At 41.1% G+C, this 21,592-nt stretch overlaps 1 protein-coding gene and 1 long non-coding RNA gene across 2 annotated transcripts in view; both read right to left on the bottom strand.

The window, feature by feature from the left end:
• The window catches only part of LOC130184038 (uncharacterized), a 30,282-nt gene extending 19,227 nt beyond the window's left edge, over positions 1–11,055 (bottom strand). The window contains exon 1 of the long non-coding RNA XR_008829915.1: positions 10,767–11,055. This is a non-coding gene — a long non-coding RNA (uncharacterized LOC130184038). The remainder of the gene's footprint in view (positions 1–10,766) is intronic.
• A 396-nt stretch (positions 11,056–11,451) lies between these two features.
• Positions 11,452–21,592, bottom strand: part of trim71 (tripartite motif containing 71, E3 ubiquitin protein ligase) — a 32,325-nt gene continuing 22,184 nt past the window's right edge. The window contains exons 4-7 of the mRNA XM_056400089.1: positions 19,331–19,573; positions 18,697–19,194; positions 17,736–17,876; positions 11,452–17,464 (exon numbers count right to left, since the gene is read on the bottom strand). Coding sequence (XP_056256064.1) covers positions 16,892–17,464; positions 17,736–17,876; positions 18,697–19,194; positions 19,331–19,573 — 1,455 coding nt within the window. The 3' untranslated portion in view covers positions 11,452–16,891. The remainder of the gene's footprint in view (positions 17,465–17,735; positions 17,877–18,696; positions 19,195–19,330; positions 19,574–21,592) is intronic.

Genomic DNA, 21,592 nt, shown 5'->3' on the forward strand with positions numbered 1-21,592 from the left:
GTCTCCTAGTCACTTATTTTGGTCACAACAGACATCATCTGGGTCTGGGTCTGACTGAGGCTCATGTGTCTCTCCGATGTTTCCTCTAACACTTCTCTTTCAGCGGTCACTGAAACCTTGTTAGTACAAGAGCATGAGTTTGCATTAGCACAACCCATAACACCGTGTCAGCCACTGCCAGTTTCAAGCTAACAAACAACATAAACAATTAATAACGCCAACCGTTCTCAAACATCCTCTATTTGCTAATTTTGATGCACAACAACACGTGGCTGAATCTCTCTGATGTTTCCTAAGCTAACCATCTTGATACATACTGCTCTTTCACCTGTCAACCTAGTGCAAGCAGCAGTACTGTGTTCTGGTTAAGATAACTGGAGAGGAACTTATACATCTTATCTTCACATAAAGTTAATATGCTAAACATGTTATCAAACTGCTTATTTACACCTCAAGCAGACACAGGGCACATACTGTATGTAAGTTCAGTAGGGACTCTCCTTTTAGCTCTATTTTGGTTTCCACCTCCCAGAAAAGGAAATATCTATCTATTAAGCTGCTAAATGCTCCAGTTTGTGCACTAGCTAGATGCTAACTGTGTCTGTCTGTTGTTTGGTGTTAGGCAGGTAGTGCATAAGGAATTCATAAAGCCTGTTCATTAAAAAAAGATGCCTTTTGAGAGTACTGAGAGTGAACCAAGATAGTCCAGTTACAGGATGTAAAACCAAAACAGTAAATTTAAAAGATCCTAAAAATCTGTGTAGAGCTGAGGGGAACTGCAGAGTTGGTGATATTTTTATCTGGATTTGTCACTGCGAAAAACCCCTTATATATTACACACCATCGTTTGATCAATGTGGAAGTCCAGCTCTAATAGAAGCTATAAATATCTATGAATAGATTCTCTGCCCCTAAATTGCTTTGGAATTAAAATAGAAAGGTTTTTATCCATCTTTATCCCATTTACTAGACCAAACAAATGCATCTCTAAAAGAATACAGCATCTAATAAATAATGATCACACAGCCGTTTGATTTCAAACGAATAACATGGTGGCATGGCACTTAATCGATCAGTAATCTGTTACGCCAACAGGCCTGTGTTTGCTGTACTCAGTTCATATTGACTAAATCATTATCCCAGCAGAAGCAACGACGCCATTCCCGACCCTTATCGCAGATGACTTTTAAATGTTGTGCACACATCATTCAGCACAATCCCTTTGTAGATCATTAACACTGCGCTCCATGCCAACACTTCAGGATACGCGGGCACTTTTTGATTTTTTTCAAAAGGAAGAAAATTAAAACAACTTTACAGCCGCTTTCTCATTCTAATGATCCACCCTTCAGAAAGCCTTTATAAATTATAACTAATGGCTTTATTAAGAGTTAATCAATAATTTCACTTCTTGAGCATTAAAAATAACGTCTCTTTGGCTCCTTCAGTTGACGTTTCTTTCTTTTGGCTCCACTGAACTGTTTGATCTCCGACCTCGTGGAAAACCAGATTCTGTCTATTAACATTTACAACTTCTCACTTTCTAATCGCCCAACATGTCTGCAGTTGTAAATGAGGCATGAATAAAGGGTTATTACAACAATTCAATTCAATTAATTGTTATTGTTCGGGTCGTCCTGATGAACTAACGAGCTAAAAAGACCCCTACTAGATATGCTCATAAGCTCAACCAACTCAATTATTGATTTCCCATTGATTGTTTAATCTTTATAAAGCGTGACCTATTAGAAAGTGGCACTGAACAATGTTGCAGCTCACTTGAAATAATCAGGTTTTTATATCTTATCTTAAAACCTTTCATTCAAACAGAAAACTATGAATGAGTATGAGTAGGAGGACAGAGACGCAGAAAAAATGGTGGTGTCTCAGGAAGAGATCGAGGGTGATGTAAAGTGCATAGCAGGCAATTGATCCCTGTTCTCTTGTGTGTGTGTGTGTTTTCTGACCTTTTCATACTGTGTCTACATGGGAAATATGTTTTTGAAGTGTTGAGAGAAATTCAGCTCGCTCTGGCTGTTTGCATTTGTGACACACGTATGTGGGAGAGAAGAGCAAGAGACGCCAACAACCACGAGCAATGAATAAATAACAACATTATTATATTGACAGCACCACCTGTTTATGCTTGACTGACTTCTTGGAGGTTTGATGTAACAAACATGAGGAGTTAGGAAATGACAAATTGGCTGGTTAAACTATGAAAAACAGACAAATTAAACCACTCTCTGGAGAGACTGAGAGCTTTTCTTGAAGGAAGACAAATACCAAAAAAACAAAAAAAAAAACAAGGAATCAATTGATGAATATTTATGCTCAAACTGAAAAAAATGACAGGATTTTTAAGGAACGAGCTGCTGGAGTAATGAAACAGCAAGGCTTTTTCCATCTTGGTGCGACTTCAAATGTATGGAGTCCCAAAACGGACTAAATGTTGGCGGCTAGCTCACTTTACATATAAAACTATAGCTACACCGGTGCAGAAAAGGGTAATCATTCACACACTGATACGGCATACTGCTTTAGCATCAATATGAAACAAACTTTGATGCAATTAACCACTGGGTCTTCTGCTGTTGTCAGAGCAGAAGAAATCCTTTTCTTCAAACAGAAAACTGTATGAGTGAGTGGGAGATAAAGAGAAAAGAACGTGTGGAGGAAAACGAGTGCAGTAAAAACCAAGGTGCTGCTGCAGGAGGAGAAGACCGTGGGTGATGTAAAGTGCATTGCAGGCATTTGATCCCTGTTCATGTGTGTGTGTATTTTCTGACCTTTTCATACTGTGTCTACATGGGATATCTGTTTTTGATATGTTAGGAGAAGTTCAGCTCCCTCTGGCTGTTTGCATTTGTGACACTTGCGAGTAACAAGAGCAAGAGACACAAACAGACATGAGGAATGAATAAATAATAACATGATTGTATTGACAGCACCACTTGTTTATGCTTGACTGACTTCTTGGAAGTAGCAGCTAGCTTACTTTATATGTACAGGTGACAAATTAAAGGAAAAACCAACATTAAGTGTCTTAGTAAGATGTTGTTGCCACCAACTTTACAGCAGAAATTAAGATTGGTCTCTATGGCTAATTTCGTCCTTCATGACAACTGTACGGAAGGTGAATTTTTATATAACTCACTCATTTGAATTTTATAAAAAGGCTTAAAGTTACCGGCATTCACCGAGGTCTCAGCTCCACACGTGCCCCACATCTTTGCCCATTTTTCAGATTAGCAAGGAGTTAGGTGGAGTCAGGCACTGCTAAAATGGCGATGGTGAAGCTGCTCACTCTGAGCTTAAAATCTGCTCCTCAGAAACCGATGGGTGACGTCACAGAGGCTACGTCCATCTTTATTTACAGCCTATGGTCCCTGTATATCAGCCCTGTGTTAGACTGGCGACCTGTCCAGGGTGTACCCCACCCTCGCCTAATGTCAGCTGATTGGCTTCAGCCCCCTTGCGACCCTAAAAGGATAAGCTGTATGGCTAACGAATGAATGATGATCTGGTGACTGAGAAGGCCATAGCAAAATCCATAATCATCAAGCCATTCGTTAGCTCCTCGTGCCCTATGGATGGGGGCATTGTCATCTTGGTCCGCCACTCAATTTTCAGGTTTCTCCTTCAATTTGTCAGCTGTCTGTGTATAATTACACCAACGGGTGTAGGCAATGACAATCGTCCATACAGAACCTTTTCCTACATTTGGTCAGTTTCATTCCTCGATAGTTTTTATCTTTACTTGTCTGACTTGATTTAGTCTGAAATAAAACAGCGAAAACTCCAAACATACATCCTGCTTTTATTAGAATTTACTAGTGAACTCTCCCTCGCGTCCACTGTGGTTATTTCTATCAAACGCACGCATGAAAGAACTCAAATGTCTGAACAGGAGCAGGCTATATCTGTGCAGGAGATGCGGTGATCCACAGTCGGTCTCATTTTGCTGGGAGGATGGGTGGACGGGTAATTTGCGAACACAGCGCCCAGAACAGAGCAGAGGTCAATGAGCTCTCACATGGCTCCATCTTGCATCTGTCGCTTTGTATGTTATCAGTCCACTGCCTGCTATAATGGATTGGTCAGGTGTGTGTGTATGTGCACGCACAAGTGTGTGTGTGTGTGTATCTAATAAACTTCTGTGATGCATGATGACTAGGTAGAATGGTGGTCAGCCTAGACAAACTTGAGGTTACAAGGCCGCAGCGAGTCTATAATCCCATCATTGGTTTATGTTCCCCCCACGTTATTCACATTGAATCACATTCTGCCTGACGACGCTGCTATAGTGGGGTTGCCATGACTCCCTGATGGGAAGGCAGGAAGATAAAGATGTCATGATCCAATTCATCTGTGGAAGAACGACATTAGGTAATGCAATGGCTATAAGTAACTGCATGTGCTGCAGCCGCTTTGACGACACAGCATCATCCAAATTCACCTGTCCCATCCTCTTTAGCCAAAAAAATTTAACTATCATACACAGCTCCTGTCAGCTGGAAGAAAATGAGCCAATGTATGACTCAGCGTGTCATCTTGATCTGTCTTAGCAGAAAAGTGGGTGTCATCTTTTGAGTTCAGTCAATTGCTTTAATTGAGCATCATTGCTTCTAGTGTAGAAAAGTGTGTGCATGCATATGTAGGTGGGTGTTTGATGGCGTGAGGGTGTGTAAGTGTGTCTATGAACATGCATGTGGGTCCGGCCACTGGATTGGCTTAAAGGTGGGTGCCCTATTCTATCTCTGACACAAGGATGCGCCATTCTAATTTTAGGTGTTTGAGACATTTCCATCCTGATAAGAGTACAATTATAAGTAAATTATACAAGAAAAAATACATTTGGAAAAGACGAGGTAGATAGGATAGGGTACGTGTACAGCAAATTTCTTGGCTTGCAGAAAATCGGCCCAGCAGCAGCAACAGAGAATAAACAACAGTCATTGCAAGACATAAGGATGATTTTAACACCTTATCCTAAGCTCCCTGCAGAGCTGAATCTGTCTGTACGTGTCTGTCCACAGCTCTGTTCATGGTGTGACAACAGGCATGAAAAAGCTGATGAGAGACATGATACGACATAAATAACGTTGATATCAAATCCACAACATCGAGTAACTTAAAGTTGTTTTCCATGTCTTCACTTTGTGCATGTTGTTATTTTTCTAGGTGAAAAACCTCATTATCTTACATGCAAGGTTGTTTTCTGGTTGCCTCCATGATGAGACAGAGTGTAAACATCTCTAGGCTGTGAGTTGGAGTCAATGTGCTTGAAAAGTCTTTGAAGAGAAATACAAGACAAAATCAATGTCTATCTCTTCAGTCTCTCCCCCCCTTCTGCGGCTGCAGCTGCCACACATCTGCCCCCTCCTCTTTTCCTCTTGTCTGACACCTCCTCAACTCTGAGGAATGACTCTCCTCAGGACCAGGGTTGAAATGGTTATGAAGGCACCTCAGGGGAATCACATTCTTGTTGTTGGAGTCACGACTATGTCACACCCTCCGTCACACCCTCTGTAACCTCGACGTCAAGGCTACGTCAGTTGCCCTCTCTGCTCGGGTCGGTCGGATCCACCCACGCCTCTGTATCTCAGGTTAATGTTGAGAAAACAAGTGAGGCCCTCTGTTCTACTTACGTGCGCAAAGTTTAGGAAACATTAGGTAGTCAGCTTCTTCATCGCTACATATTTATGTTTTTTTTTTTAATCTATTAATAGTATTTACTCCAAGTTGTCTACAGAAAACATGAAGTACAATGCTTTAAAACTGATTATGACTTGGTGACTCAAAATAGCTTACTTTATATTTGGGGGAAAAAAGTTTCTGAGATGTTTCATAAGCCACAAAGTGTATTGAATACAAATGAATTAATTTAATACATTAGGAAAAACATATGTAAATATTTTTCCATTCACATATATGTTTTTCCTAATGTATTAAATTAATTGGTGAAATATTCAGAAAATTGTTCAAACTTAATTGTTATGAAATATTTTCTTATATTCTTATTTTCAGCATGTTCATATTTATTTAATTAAAGATTGAAATATCTTTTTATTTCTTGTGGCACTTTTCTTGTTTCTTATCACATTTTATTTCATAATTTCACTATTTATGACAGTGGTGTTGTCAGCATACAAGCCTCCTGCCTTTGTTACGCAAACAGACAGCTGAACTAACCTTTCCCTTTATTTAGGAGCTATAATCATTATTTTTTATAACAAACTATGAAATGATGATGAAAGGGATGAAAGTGGTCGCTTGTGGTGATGAACCTACAGGGAATTATCATCCCAATCTACAGCTCCACTCAACTTTACAGAGATTAGCGAGTTTTAACTAACTGTTTAGCTTACTGGTCAAAGGCGGTTGTTTTCATACTTTAAAGCTCTAAAATTCACAGTCTGCTAACTGCTCAGCACTAGTCTCCAGACTGTGGCGCATTTAGCAGCTGAAGAACATATTTCCCTGGAGAGTTGGTAGAGAAAATAGAGCTAAAACAGCCACATGGACAAAAACCCGATTCCAAACTGTACATGCTACATACCTAGCCTGCTAACTTGCTAGCAGTTATCGTCGGTAGCAACTAGGAGGCATTTTTACAATGTTCCTCCTGAAAATTGATGAAAATGCTCATTGATAATAATGATTAGAATTTTAATAATTGTTTACATTATTTCATAAGTTACTTGATAATTTATTTCATAATGTACATTTTGGGGCTCCATGGCTCCTGGGTATTTTTAAATGGGAGACTCTTCTCACTGCTCAGTACAAACAAATAAGTCAAGTAAAACTACGAACACGTAAGCCAGGTCTTTGCTGACTAAAGGCGACTAAATCTCTGAGCTGATTCTGAGTTTGTGCCACCACCAAAGCGAAACAAACCAGATCTCTGTGCTCTGTGGCGCCTTCTCAGTCTGCTACAGCTAATTGGCTCCTCTGAGAGCCATGTACCCATACACATACAGTAGATGCAGGCTTCCACACAAACACACACCAACCGAGGACCTCCCAGCCATCTGCTGGGGGCTCGCACATACAGGTGCTCCTTTGCACCTGCTTTCCTCCACTCGGTGCTCAGGAGATGTTTGAGGCCCCACCAGCCTGCTGTTGTGTTTGATCAGAGACGCTGTGTCGTGTCTTGTCATTGTCATTTTGCAAACCTGCAGCTCACGACTCATCTCTGCCCAAACAGCCACTTCTCTCATTGGCTTCCACCTCCCACCTCCACCGCTACTTCTTTTCTTGAGTGCCGCAAAGATACACTTCACAGCAAGAGATCTCAATCAGGCAGATGCTCCACAGTATATTTCACACATCTTACATTCTTATCAGTCCTCCTTTTGATCTACCACAAATCTACTTCAGCATAATTAGCCTGCAGTGTTTCTCTCAGGGTGAATGTGAAGTGTAGCACTGCTGACATCAAGTTGTGGAGGCAGGGAACTACACATGAGTCTGATACACTTGATTGTCCAAATAGCTGTGGGGAAATTTGCCTCAGGGCTTCTGGTTTTTTAATCCAACTTAAACTCACTCTTCCGGTGAAACATTTGAGTGCAGCTGTAAAGTCCCATAGGTCTGACTTGCTGGGGCACTTCACTGGAACAGAGCATCATTAAGGTCATTTGTTACAGCTGTGCTTTTCATATCAAAAGGGCCCCTGTGGAAAACTAATGTCCTAATGATCAGGGCTGACTGATTTATGGGTAACTATTGGTTTTTCTTTTACTATCACTTCATTCTTTATAGTTTATTCCTTTTCATGTTGAGTTATTTCATTGATGGAGGATTGGGTTACTCTTGTACCAAGGCTTTTCAGTTTTTTACATTTTATTGTGTTAAATAATGGTCATTCTCTTTGGGTAACCAGATTTGTTTCTACTACATCATATTTCCAAATAATCTTGGTATAATATGTTTTTTTATATTAGTTACATCGGTGTCAGGGACTAAAGTATTAGAGAATTGTGGACCTTTTGGTCACATGTTCAATATTACATGATGAAAATATGCATCAAAACATCATAGCTATGTTTATATACAGTATTATATTAAATGACTTACTAAATCCATATATCTATGTGGAATGTAAAAATAATGAAAGTAACTGGTTTCCATACCATCAGCAGGCATCTAATGTAAATGATGTGAAGCAGCATGGGGATATTCAGCTAGAGCAGAAGTTAAAGGCTTTCTCTTTCTATAGTGGTTATCCTAAAACCAAGCTTCAACAATCATCCAGCACAGAACAGCAAATCATTGAGCAACAGCAGCCCTGACGAACCAGGATGTACTGCAGCTAGAGCTGCATATTTGTGTGCCTCGTACTGCTTTATAATTGACCAGCCAGGCACACTACAGTATGAAGTGCTTCTGTCTCCACAGGAGTGGCCAAAACAACATCAGTTCTATCACTTTTCCATCCACATGGACATAGCATGTTAAATTCTGTTTGGAAAATAACTGAAGTATCAGATACAAGTGAAAAACTGAATCCTAACTCGGAACATATTTATCATATGTAACCAGCTGACATGAGGTCGAGCAAGAAGCTAAACACCCTCGAGCTCCTTGCTGACCTTTGACCTTTTCGACGGCAGCCAAGTGAAAAAAAATGTCTCTCTCCCTGTCATCTCCACTAGAGGGGGGCAACAGTCCATGATGCACTTATCCATGTGAACGTACATAAGGTCATGTTGTAGTTACAGAAAATGCTCAAAAGTCCTGTATAAATCATCATCACCTGATATATAAAGTGAAATTTTTTAATTTCTGTTTATAAAATAAATTCTAACTTATATACTGTAAATGAAGAACAGTTTAATAGCATGTTATTGAAGGTTTTTCAGGTTTTGATTGGTTACAGCTTCCACTCTAGCTCATCCTGCTCAGTGGGGTTGGAGGACTGCTGACTGTGGACTGAAACTGGTCTGATCCTATTCAGTTAAGGGTTGTTGTTCTGCTGAGAAATTAATCTTCATGCATTTGAAAATGGTACTTCAATAATCTCTGGAAAACTAATCTCTTCTGAGATTACCTATAACACCCTAACATGACTAACTAGACTTACTATGAACTTTTGGTGCACTTCTATACTTGATCTCCTTGCACTGATTGAATAGATGTAGGATTTAGTCCTACTACACTGAAGCTTTAGTGATGTCCCTCATTTGTAAGTTGCTTTGAATAAAAGCATCTGCCAAATGAGTAGATGTAAATGCACTTTCCTTTGCAAATCATATGCTCCAGAAATGAACTAACCCCACGTCTGAGTATGTTCACCTTACAACAGTATTTTCTGAGTAGTTGCATGACCCTCTAGCGTGGCTGCCTTTTCTCACAGTCTGTTGAATTTCAAAGCACAAAAGAGAAGTGACATTATTTCACAACATGAGGAACGTTCACCTCCTTCCCCCAGTGAAACCAGTCAGTGTCCAAACTAGTTTGACTCACTATGAAGTTGTCACTATGATGTTTGTTTTTCTGCTTTTAGCAGGTTTGGCCATTTACTGTGTCAATTATGTGAACTGACACCTGTCTCTGAAAAAACAAAGTGAGGCACCTGATTATTTTTCTGTCCTCTCTGCACTGAGAAACAACAAACCTGCCTGAAAGGGAGATCAGGTGTGGCCTAAACACACAGATATGACTCCTTAAGCTTTAAAGGGGACTTATTATGCTTTTCTGGGTTTTCCCTTACTTATAGTGTGTTATGTAGGTTTTTGTGCATAGATCAAAGTTCATACCAAAGGGAGTAGCTCTGTCAAAGTAAAAAAACAAATTTTCTTCTTTGTATGAAATGCCTCGTTGGGAGTCCAGAAATACTTCCTGGTCCTATTGACGTCAAAACATCTCTTGGTGCTGCCCACCTGCAAGCTGGACATCACCTTGAAGCTTGGCACGGCCCCACACAAGGCACAGCACATAACTACTTATAATAAAGAATTCTTTAGTTTTGTAGCCATGCCGAAAACACAGTGTTCTCAAATGCCTGCCGAAATATGCGTAATTTTTCCACTGTTCCCTGCACTACTCAAAACCAAGCGGTAACCACCAAGGCTGAAAAATGAAGCCAACACGGAAGTACCAAAAACTGCAGTTCTTCTGCTGCCCATTTGAAGCTAGCTTCAAAAGCGAGTCAATCCCCATAGACTCCCATGTTAAAATGACTAACTTTACAGCAGAAATAAACATGTTTACAGCCTGCTATTTTTATATAACCCACTTGTTTACTTTTATTAAGGCTTAAAATTATGGAGAATTGAGGGTTTGCCACCGAAACCTCGGCTCGACACGCGCCCATTTTTGTATTAACCGGGCGTTCGGCGGAGTCAAGATGGCGACGACAGAACGAACCACTCTGAGCTTCAAAACCGCTTTTCAGAAACCTGTGTGTGATGTCACGGATACTACGTCCATCTTTATTTACGGTCTATGCTCCAAACATTATAGTGTGGACATGCACTGAGCCCGAGCCAGGAGAACTGGCAGTTAGATGCTTCATTTTCACAACAGTTATTTCTGGGGACACAGTGTTGGTCTGCATCGTTATTGTGAATTTGTGATGTTAACGGCTTAAACGTTTGTCAGTATTGACATGCTGTACCTCTTTAGCTTTAGCTGGTTAATTATCGTTATTTTAACCCCTGAAGTTCATTTTTCAGTAACTGTGCCACAAAAGTTTAATTAATTCAGATTTACAGGCATCATAAACCAGCAGGAGGTGAAGCATGGAGACTCCTTACCTGTTGGCCATCTGTCTGTTCCTCTATTGTTTATATTCCTTTAGTCCGGAAGTGTTCACAAATCATAAAATCAAAATGGTTTCTCATAAAAGTATTCCAAGTTGTGGATATTGTCGTCCGAAGTCTTGAAGCTTCATATTTCTCCCTCCTTCCGGCTGCGGGACAGTGGGTACGCTTGTTTTCTGCTCCAGTCCAGCTTGTGAAAGTGGACCGGGTCGGTCATCTTCTGGTTCAGGACTCTTGCTCATAACTATTGGGCAGAACCGAAGCCGCCACAGCCGTTTGTTTATACAAGACACGCGGAACGTTTAGTTGCCCTGGTAGTTGCCGGCAAGCTGTGACCAATCAGAGCACTGGGTTCTAATTCGTCAGCTTCAGCCTTAAAAAGCCCAGAGCTCTAAGAGCGTTTCAGACAGAGGGTGAATAGAGTACAGTATAAAAATAATGTCTTTTCAGAACATGAAAGCATGTAAATCTATTTTAATATACACCAAAACATGTTTAACACTAAAAACTGGCCATAATAAGTCCTCTTAAAAGAGTAATGATGTTATGGTTACATTATGTGTGGTGGGATATTACTTGTACTAATTCAAAACCCTTGATGAGTGAGGGCAACATTAAACACACTTAAATGAGTTTTATTTCCTTTTTGTGCAGTGTCAGAGCGAAGAAAGACACAAAATTGAAGTCAAAGAAATACAACTTTATTTAAGTGTAAACAAAAACAAAAAAACAACAAAAAAAAAAACTGCATAGGAAATGTTTAAAGTCCGAAGAGTACAGAGAGAGCAGCAGCTGGCCAATATATTATAGTCTCCTTTGCCTTATTTAGACTGAAGACCTGACACATGCACTTCCACTCAGCACAGTGTGTGAGTGTGTGTGCACACATGAGCACACACACACAGGGTTTTGACTGACTGACTGACTGACTGACTGACTCACACACACACACACACACACACACACACACACACACACACACACACACACACACACACACACACACACACACACACACACACACACACACACACACACACACACACACACACACACACACACACACACACACAGGTATGGATGAGGAAGCACCAGCAGCACCCATCTAAACTCAGCTGGCCAAGCTGGCTCACCCTGCCTCTTGGACTGCGAGGAGGATACATTCAGTGGATTTCTGCTCAAACAACACAGATGCAGCGCACAAACACAACGCGCCCACTCCACACACATCCTACTGCTGGGAGAACAGGACACAACAGGGGAAAAAAAAAAAAAAAAAAGAGTGTGGACAAGATGAACTGGCTGTTGAATGTCCCCAGGCCAAACATCTCCCATCTCAGCTGATGTTAAAGCTGGTTTATAAAATGAACACGGTGCTGCATGCTCCACCATAACCACATGATTCCACCTTAAATATTGCTGGTGTGGAACATCTAGCAAGGACTCTTTGAAATTAGGTGTTTTCTGTTGTGTCTTGTAAAGCTTTCAGCAGCCGGTTGTAGTGAGCGAGCATCAACAAGATCCCATTTTACCCTTTTCTTTACAAAATACATTCTAAAAGGGACAACGAGCATCAAGTAGTGTGAAGTATTTGTACTTTTATCGTAAAAGAAAAAACTAAAATTGGCAAAAAAAAAAATAAAAAAAAGATTAATCGGGAAACTAATCAAAATAATTTTTTTTCAGATTGAGAAATAATTTGTTTTTATAATATGTAAATGGACACAAAAGAATCAGACTAGTACTGAAAGGTCATAACAAGGGGAAAAAAGTCATTACATCATCACTACGGGAAAATGTTTCAATGAGACACCTGCAGGGCAGGGCTGCTGAGAACTACCTGAGTTTTATTTTTTTCCTTTCTAAATTTTCAAACCTTTTTTTCTTTCTTCCTTTTGAGTATACAATCATTAAAAGGAGGTCTATGACCTTGCACATGTCACCTGTTGCAGCTTTGCCTTTTCTCTCTCTTAAAGCTGTGAGAGGCCAGAAATAAAATGGTGGAGAAAAACCACAGGGGCCCAATAAAAAAAAAAAAAAAACCCCAAAAAACCTACGGAGCAGGAGTGCAGTCAACTGATCACATGCTCAGCAGCCATCACCACACTTCCTGGGTTCTTATAAAGAGGGGAGCGGATTGCTAGTTGGTTGCTGGAGAAACCTAGCTGCTTCTCACATGACAGTGAGAGTTCCCATTACAATGCCAAAACACAAAATGGCCGCCTTGTGGATTCATCATTGTTGGAAAGGTAAACCTATGGCTCAGCAGGTAGCTTTTACAGCTTCCATAAGTTACAGGGCTCGAGTGTGAAAGGACAACATGTTAATATATCTACCCTTGTTATGCATATAAGAGGGAGTTAAAGAAAATTAAGCACTAACGGTCGAGGGGCGGACCAGCATTCTGCATGGATCTCAAAACTCTGCCTCTACTATTTCTCAGGAATCGAGGCATGGCCGGCTGAACAGGTTGTGCTCTGAAGAGCCTCTAGAGAACAGGAAATACAATCGCCAAGGTCAAAGGTTAATTCCATCCGACACATTATTAACACACACATACACGTCTTTGGGTAAATATTTTGGTAAAATTATCCCAATAGTCAGCTACCCACCCCATCTGAGTTTTTCAACACCTATCTGAGAGACGTCGGTATAGTACAAGGACTTTTTAAAGCATGCAACAAGATGAAAAGCAAAATAAAGGTTTAAAATACATTTTTCCTCTTTAAGAGTGAAGACCTAAGGATCTTAAAGATAGAATTCTGCAATCTTAATTAAAAAAACGGATGCAACATGAATGAACATTTCACAGAGTAATACTGAAAAGCAAAAAAGAAAACAAAAAAACTATCTTATTGGTGAAACTTGGTGTTAGGTTCAAAGCAGCAGGGTCTGTGGACTGAAACTGGCTCACCATCAATGTGTTAATAGCTCCACTTAATTAATAAACCAGCCTGATGCCACCATAAGGTGTAATCCTCGGATTTTTGTTGAAACCACAGTCAAGAGTGGGTGAGGTTAGACGTGTCTCCAGGTCGACCGCAAGCAACATCAAGCATCCTAAAATCCACACTGAAATATTGGTAAATTGTGCTGAAATTAGAGGTCGTTCTTGTGCGATCAAAGTTCCTAACTCTTTAAAAGAGGCCATTTCCTCTTCCCCTCACCCTCTGCGCACAGTAACAAAGTACGAATGGAATCTGCATGTTCATCTTCATCATCATCATCATCATCATCATCATCATCATGAGGTAAAGATTAATGGGGCACAGCCCTCTTAAGCGCATCCAGTCAGAGAGCGGGGATTTATCCCCGGCCGCTCTGGTTTAACTTTTGTATCTACGATATAATGGTCCAGTGACATTTATCGTCTACTACAGCTAGTCCAAATGCCAACCCTGTTTGGCACAGAACGCTCACAGATCATTTTGGCACAATGCTTTCATCTGAAATATTTGGTTTCTTGGTGATAAAAGGCATAGTTTACCAGGCAATATACAGTAGATTCAACAAATCAAAAGCTGTTCAGGGCTGCGAGATGGAGCGATGACTATAATACAAATTTTTTAATTAAACTCGAAACAGTACCATGATCTTTGGTCCTAGAGCTATGGGACATGTACTGCACTGTAACACAAGAAGATTCAAAGAATGAGGTATATTTGTAATGCATAAATATCTGACAAGGTATGCTTAAATAAAAGAGTAAAAATGAGGTATTCAGAATGAGAGTAACAAGTTGAGGTATTTGAATGTTTTAAATGCACAGTAGCTATGAGTGACATACTTGAGGTATTCAGGAGTTGAGGTATACGAGAAAAGAGGTAAAATGAACATTGAGGTACAGGATATCTGAGATATGAGGATGTGAATCCTGATCATGTGCAAACGGACCCTCTCCTCAGAGGTGAGAGCCAGTCGGTGACTCTTTTCGTGGGTCCCAAGATTCTTTGCTAGGCTAAGGAAGTGGCTAACACAGCCTTAATTGTCTTAGTGCTTCCAGTGGGACACAGATTGAAGAAAGGGCAAGGGGATTCAAAACCCAACAATGCTTTCACCACAAAGAATAAGTATCTATTAGTTAGATTAGATCGGGATACAAAGGCTAATCTGAGATGCTACTTTGAGCCTACAGGCCATCTAATATTGATAAAACTGGGGCATCATTTGATGGGCTGATGCGAAAAAACGCAATGGGGAGAAAGGGGTTCTCTTTGGTGCGGGTATCCTCTGTTCTCTACTCGAACATCTCTGCAAACAGACGATAAAGGGTCTTCTTTCAAAACCTGCCTTAAACAGCGACAGCCTCGGTCTGAGCAGGATGCGAAAGTACTCATGCACTATAAACTGTGACCTAAGCACACTTTATTCTTCTTAGCCTAAGGTGGACAGTGCTATGAACTCAACTCTGTGAGTTTTCTGAACTTTAGACTTCCCAGCAACAATGATTATTTAAGAAAATGTTTTTAAAGGGGTTTTTAGTTTCTTTAATTGCCAAATCTTCAGTTGGCCATTGTGCAGAAATTCTTACTTTGGTTGACTCCAGTAGGTGGTCTATAGACCTCAATCTTTAGAGGAATCGGTCTACTAGCGCTCAATCTGGAGATGTGTCCACAGCTCCAAGCATCAATAAATAGGGCAGGGCTTTACAATGGCACCCTCTCATTGGACTGGACTACAGGCCCCAGGAGCCAAGGGGAGTGGCTTTCAACCACAATCTAAATCCAGAGGATTGTAATGTTGTAAAGGTCTGTAATATGATGTCATTAATGTCCTCTGGACAGCCAAATTAGGTGTCTACATGTGAGGCTTTTGTCACACAGCATGCCTCATCAAAAAGGTGTCATTCATTTATATGATTAAATCTCTACGTTAAGATCACTAATAGATCCAGATCTTTTCTCCAATATCCTTTGGTGGGTCCTCCCCTCTCGAGGAGACGTTGCTCTCCTTGCATACAAATCTTTGCATCTTTGTTGTTTATGCAACTGACTGGACAGCAACAACACAGGTTGTCTTATTTTATCAACAAACACTAGTTCACATCCAGTCTTATGAGACACGGTTGGAGCGGGGGTGTATGGATGATCAAACACTTCGGGTAATTTTATTACGGGGCTTATTTTGGGGATAATTTCAGGGATCATTTTGATTGATTCCCTAACCTTTATATTTTTGCTCATAAATACATTTATCAAATCAGCATTAGCCAGTAAAGCTAGAGGGAGAGCCTGAAAAGTACTGATCATTTTAAATCAGTCCTACCGTGACCTGAGCTAATTTTGATTCCATAAAGTTTGGCATCGCTTTTTCTTCGGCTTTCATGACACTACAAACTCCTCAGAGCCACAAAGAGACAAGGATCGATGCACAAGCCAAAAACTAACTAGTCTAAAACATGAAAAGGACACTACTGTACCCTAGTTTCCTATCCCAGCAAAGCCTTCTAACGAGAATAAATCATGCAGCCTCTACAGTGGTCTGAGTATTGTCTCAGCAACAACATTCAGGAGGTTCACTTTAACTCATATTTCAAAATGCACAGCAAGAATTCCTTTAATCCTGTGCAAATATCAACTGAAGAGTCTATTCTTTTTTGTCTCTCTTAAATAACAAACTATAGAGTTAGACTTTCTTCTTTGTAAAACTTCACGGACTAAAACCTCTGCTCAGTGACTATGAGTACATTCATAAAGAGCTAAATGAGGTAGGTGTGGAGCAGAGGGTATAAGATTTCAAGAAAAGTGAGAAATTCCCTGAGATGGATACTCAAGGAGAGCGTACAGAGAGAATTCAGAGCAATTGAGACTGTGGAAGGGAAATATGGCTATTTTTCTACTGATTATCAATTTGTAGAGGTCCCCTTTGTCATACATACCACAGATATTGGATTTGGAGAATATCAATGTAAACAAAAAAAAATAATCATCTATAGTTTTAATTTCCCTTCATTTCAGCGTGCTCTCAATCCTCTCCGAGCTCTCCTCCTGTTGTGTTGGTTGATTCATTCTCTCTCCTCCATTTCCTTCATCGAAAAAAACTGCAAAAAGGTCAAACGGAGGGAGAGAATGCTAAAATAAACTTTTTTTTGTCTTTCTTTTTTCTTTTCTTTTTTTTTTTTAGAATTTGAGGATGCGATTATTTCCAAAGTCAACGACCACAATGACTCCGTCAGGCGTCACAGCCACACCGGAGGGGCGATCCATCTGTCCAAAGCCACTCCCCTGTGTGCCAAATTTGCATAAGAAGTTTCCATTGGGCTCAAACACTTGAACTCGGTGGTTGCGGGAGTCAGCCACGATGATGCGGTTCTCCTGGTCCACGGCGACGCCCTGGGGCCGCAGAAACTGCCCGTTCCCGGTGCCTTCAGAGCCCAGAAAGCGCGCTGACTGGCAGTCCGGTCGGATGACCAGGAGCCGGTGGTTGTTGAAGTCGGTCACCACCAGGTGGTCTTCGTGGTTGAAGGCCACTCCTCTGGGAGAGTCAAAGTGTTTCCACAGGGCCCCTTCAAAGCCGTACTTGTTGAGGAAAGAGCCATCAGGGGCGAAGAGCTGCACGCGGTGGTTCCTGGTGTCTGAGACCAGGATCTTACCCTCAGAGTTGACAGCCACATCCCAGGGATAGTTGAACTGACCATTCTTGGTACCCTTTTCCCCAAACTTCAGCAGGAACTGGCCCTCAAAAGTAAACACCTGTCAGACAAAGCAAATGCCTTAAAGCCCGACGTGTTTACATGTGGAGTAGAGCAAGAGTAAGCACGAGGAGCTATGTGTTTACATATGTATATATGGGTTTACAAATTTTCAGAAGCCAACATGATTTTATAACTTATACAATTTTACATTTTTTCCCATGCAACTTTCTTGTGGCTTTGGTTCATTCAGACACACAGATGAAAACTATGGAATTCTAGCTATTGTGCAAATTTAGTACGTAGGAGTGTGTCTACGTTGGATTTCATACCTGCACACGGTGATTGTCCTTATCAGCCACAATGATTCGTCTCTGACTGTCACATGCAACCCCAGCTGGACGATCAAATTGACCAGGCCGAGAACCCAGAGAGCCAAACTTATGGTGGAAGGCACCACAAGGCTTGAATATCTGGAAAGGGAAAGAGCAAAAACTTGTTGATTTTCTTTTAATGTTACATTGGAACCATCACTATGTACCAGCTCTAATACGAAGCTCTCACATTAACCTGCTGGCTAAATGTTAATGTCAACAAAGTTGTGCTTTTGTGTAGTTTTTACACTGTAGCACTGTAACAGACCTACAGCTAATACTTTCACCAAGCAGTATTAAAGGTGCTGAATACTACTCACATTGTAAACTTAAAATTCAGGCACTCTGTTCCATTGCTGTACAGTGCTAATTTTGTTTTGTCTATTTTCATCAGTTCAGTGACTGTGGCGTGCGTGTGTGTGTGTGTGTGTGTGTGTGTGTGTGTGTGTGTGTGTGTGTGTGTTCGTGTCGAAGTAAGAAGAAATTAGATTCGTGCACATTCCAGCACAAAGTTTGCTAAGCAGACTCTCTGCTACATAAACACTTGAGCTCAAAATCAACAATGTGAAGCTAGCATTAACTAATGATTAATGAGTGAATGATAAACTTAATAGAACCACTCTAAATGCGATTTAAGTGCAGATCTCTGTGGCATTTATTTGTCAGGCTTGAGTAGAGACAGACTGAAACGGAGGAAGAATAGAAAGAAAAAGACAGAGTTGGTTTTAGAGCCTTAAATACTGAAAATAAAACAGATTTCTTTGTATTTGCTTCAGCCTCATTTAATGGCTTAATTTTCATCACTTCTTTAAGTGCTGAAAAAATAGATTTGATGCAAGCAGGTAGAGAGAAGTTGGGTTTATAGGAACCAATTCACTATCCATACTTGATTATAGAGAAACAAAAGATTAAGCTGCACCTGTATGCGGTTGTTGCTGCGATCAGCCACCACCACGTATCCCTCCTTGTCCACACTGATGCCCCAGGGACGACAGAGCTGACCATCTCCCTCCCCCTCGCACCCGAAGGATGAGACTTGAGATCCCAAAGCCCCGTAGCTCCGCCCTGACTTCACGATCACCTTGAAGGGGCTGCCCTGGATGTGCTGGTTACACACCAGCACCGACGCAAGGTGTTCCCCCTCGCATTTGGGCACGTAGCTGACGGTGTACGAGCCATTCTGGTGGTCTGTCACCTCTGCTGCAGACAGGTTACCATCGCCGACTGACATGACAATTGCAGACACCGCGTCCCCGCCGGAAAGACGTGGCTCGCCATCGTGGTCATATCCAATCACAGTAAAGGAGGAGGGCTTGCCACGAAGTGCACTTTTCAGACCCTCACCGTGGGCTTTGGTGACTGGGGCAAAGGCTCCACTACTGATCAGACCCATGGACTGGACGGCTATGTACAGAGCCTGTGGGAACCATGATGGAGTAAGTTATAGCACTAGTCTTACAAATAGTAACAGTACACCAGGATGAGTAAACATAATATCTGGTGAAAAACTATCTGAATCTAAACTCCATGAGCTCTACAGATTCAGCACTTACCTGGTCTGGAGGAGTAAACATGAAGCGGTCGTCCTCTTGCGGCTGAAGCAGGCCTCTGAGGGCCTTCAGTTCATGGATCTGGGTGAGCATTCGCTCCCTGGCCAGCAGCACGTCCAGGTGGCGGCCCTCATCCAGCACCTGGCTGACGGCAGCAATGGTGCTGTCCAACTTGGTCAGACTCTGGTGCAGCTTCTCCACTTGCAGGTACAGAGACTTGGCCTTCAACTGGCGGATCTTCTCCACCTGGAAGGAGACAGAGAATTCAGATGTTATTTGCTTTTACCGAAGGGGATTTTGTTTAACGAGCAGCAGAGTAAGCACATGATGATGGTACTTTACTGATCTGTGATTGTAAATCATGATGTTTTGGCACCAAAACAAAGACACAGTTGCAATGAGTTTTTGTATTTTATTAAGTATACTTGGTTTCTGGTGACAACCATTATATGTAGGGCAAACAAATTAAATAACGCAACAAAATAAGGTTCAAAAATCATTCTCTGATTGAAGTCTGACATGGTTACCCAAACGTCTGTAAACCAATTCGTGGGGTGTGGCTACCCTGATTTGAAACTACTTATTCCACTTTATTCACTTTATTTACAACTGAATGTGGAGTCTCCTGAAACGTGTTACCACAGACTGGTCACAGCAAGTCTGCCCACTGGATGGCAGCAGTGTGCTCACCATACCAAGTCTACCTGATATTCAGAAAGAAGAAGAAAAGTGCTGGACATGCAGCTAGTTTCCTGCTTACCCCTGTTAATTGGGTAATAGTTTGTCAGTATTAACTAATGAATCCAGTAGAAAGTAGGTGAGGTGCAGAGCACTGAGACAGAAGAAGAGGTAACAGAAGACGTCATCAAGACATTTCTACTACGGATGACAATAAGGAAACAATGTGCAACGTTATACACAAAGTACACTTTTCAAAGAGGTATCTGTGCCAGAGTCTGACAAACTGAAGCAACCAGAAAGAAAAAAGGGCAACCAACACTTAGCCATGACACATTTCTGTTATCATGAGAAGGTGGATAAAGTTACAGTAGAGTCAGTGAGAATAAAGCATTAAAGAGGGTGGCAGAACCTGAGAAGCGGGGATTGGGCTTTTACTTAACGTCACCCAACAATAAGAGTACAACACAATAGCCTGACAGCCTCTATGGTTAGAGGGACTTTTGATAGTAGGGAGAGACCCTGAAAAAAAAACAAAGAGTCCAAAAGAGAGGGGTCTTTTGTTAATCATTGACATAAGTGGAACTGCAATTTGCATCTGTGAGACTAGAGTTACACTTTATAGTCACTGAGGACAAAGACTCAAGTTAGGCTTCCTGATGGACAGACAACTAGTTTTAGTTCCTGTGTTGCAGCACTCATTGGCAGAGATGGTTTGTATTTCAGAGAAAAAAACAGACAGAGAGAAAGAGAGAGAGAGATCTTGATGTTCTGCAGTGTAACAACTACTTCTAAGTTACAACTTTACATGCCAGCACAATTCCTGTCTCACACATTCACAATACAAGACACACCCTGAGACACACGAGCCTAATGTTTTACCCATGAGTCACATTTAGCGCTTTGCGTCATGTCAGAGCCATGAATCTGTCTAGTTTGTTGCGTTCAGTTTCTGTTTTCCTGTCGGCACAGGTGACCATCACACTGGCTCGTAGTACAGGAAACACCAGAAGATTCCTTTTAAAATATCTTGTATGATTCAGGAGCTGTAGAGCTCAACTTGCAGGCTTTCAGCACCTGAGCGGAGGAGAGCAGAGCAGCGTACAGAATGTAGCAAGTAAGCAAAGTGCAGCAGAGCGGTGCATGCCACCAATGCAATACAGATTACAATGGTTTCTGCATAATGTCCATTCAATCATTGCTAAATCGAGGGTAATAGAGTGTGATTAAGAATTATTTTCATTACCTATTAAGCGTATTCTTTTAATTTTCGGAAAGTCGGAAAATACAAATACTGCCTGAGCAACAATCCAGAAGCAAAGAATATTCAATTTACTGTAATGTGATATAGAGAAAGGCTGCAAATACATACACATCAGAGGATGGAGTCACTAATGTTTGGTATTATTGCTTGATATAAGCTTTAAAACAACAAATAACAAAAAGAGTAGTTAACCAACAGCAAGGGCCTCCTATCAGCTATATATGCATGAAATGACAATCAATCAAAGTCAATCAGCACCTTCCTATTTCGCACTTAGCTTTCATCCGCACCCACTGGTATTCCTGAAATCCTCAACATCATTC

Source organism: Seriola aureovittata, chromosome 16 (genome assembly GCF_021018895.1).
Source record: "Seriola aureovittata isolate HTS-2021-v1 ecotype China chromosome 16, ASM2101889v1, whole genome shotgun sequence".
NCBI classification, from domain to species: Eukaryota; Metazoa; Chordata; class Actinopteri; order Carangiformes; family Carangidae; genus Seriola; species Seriola aureovittata.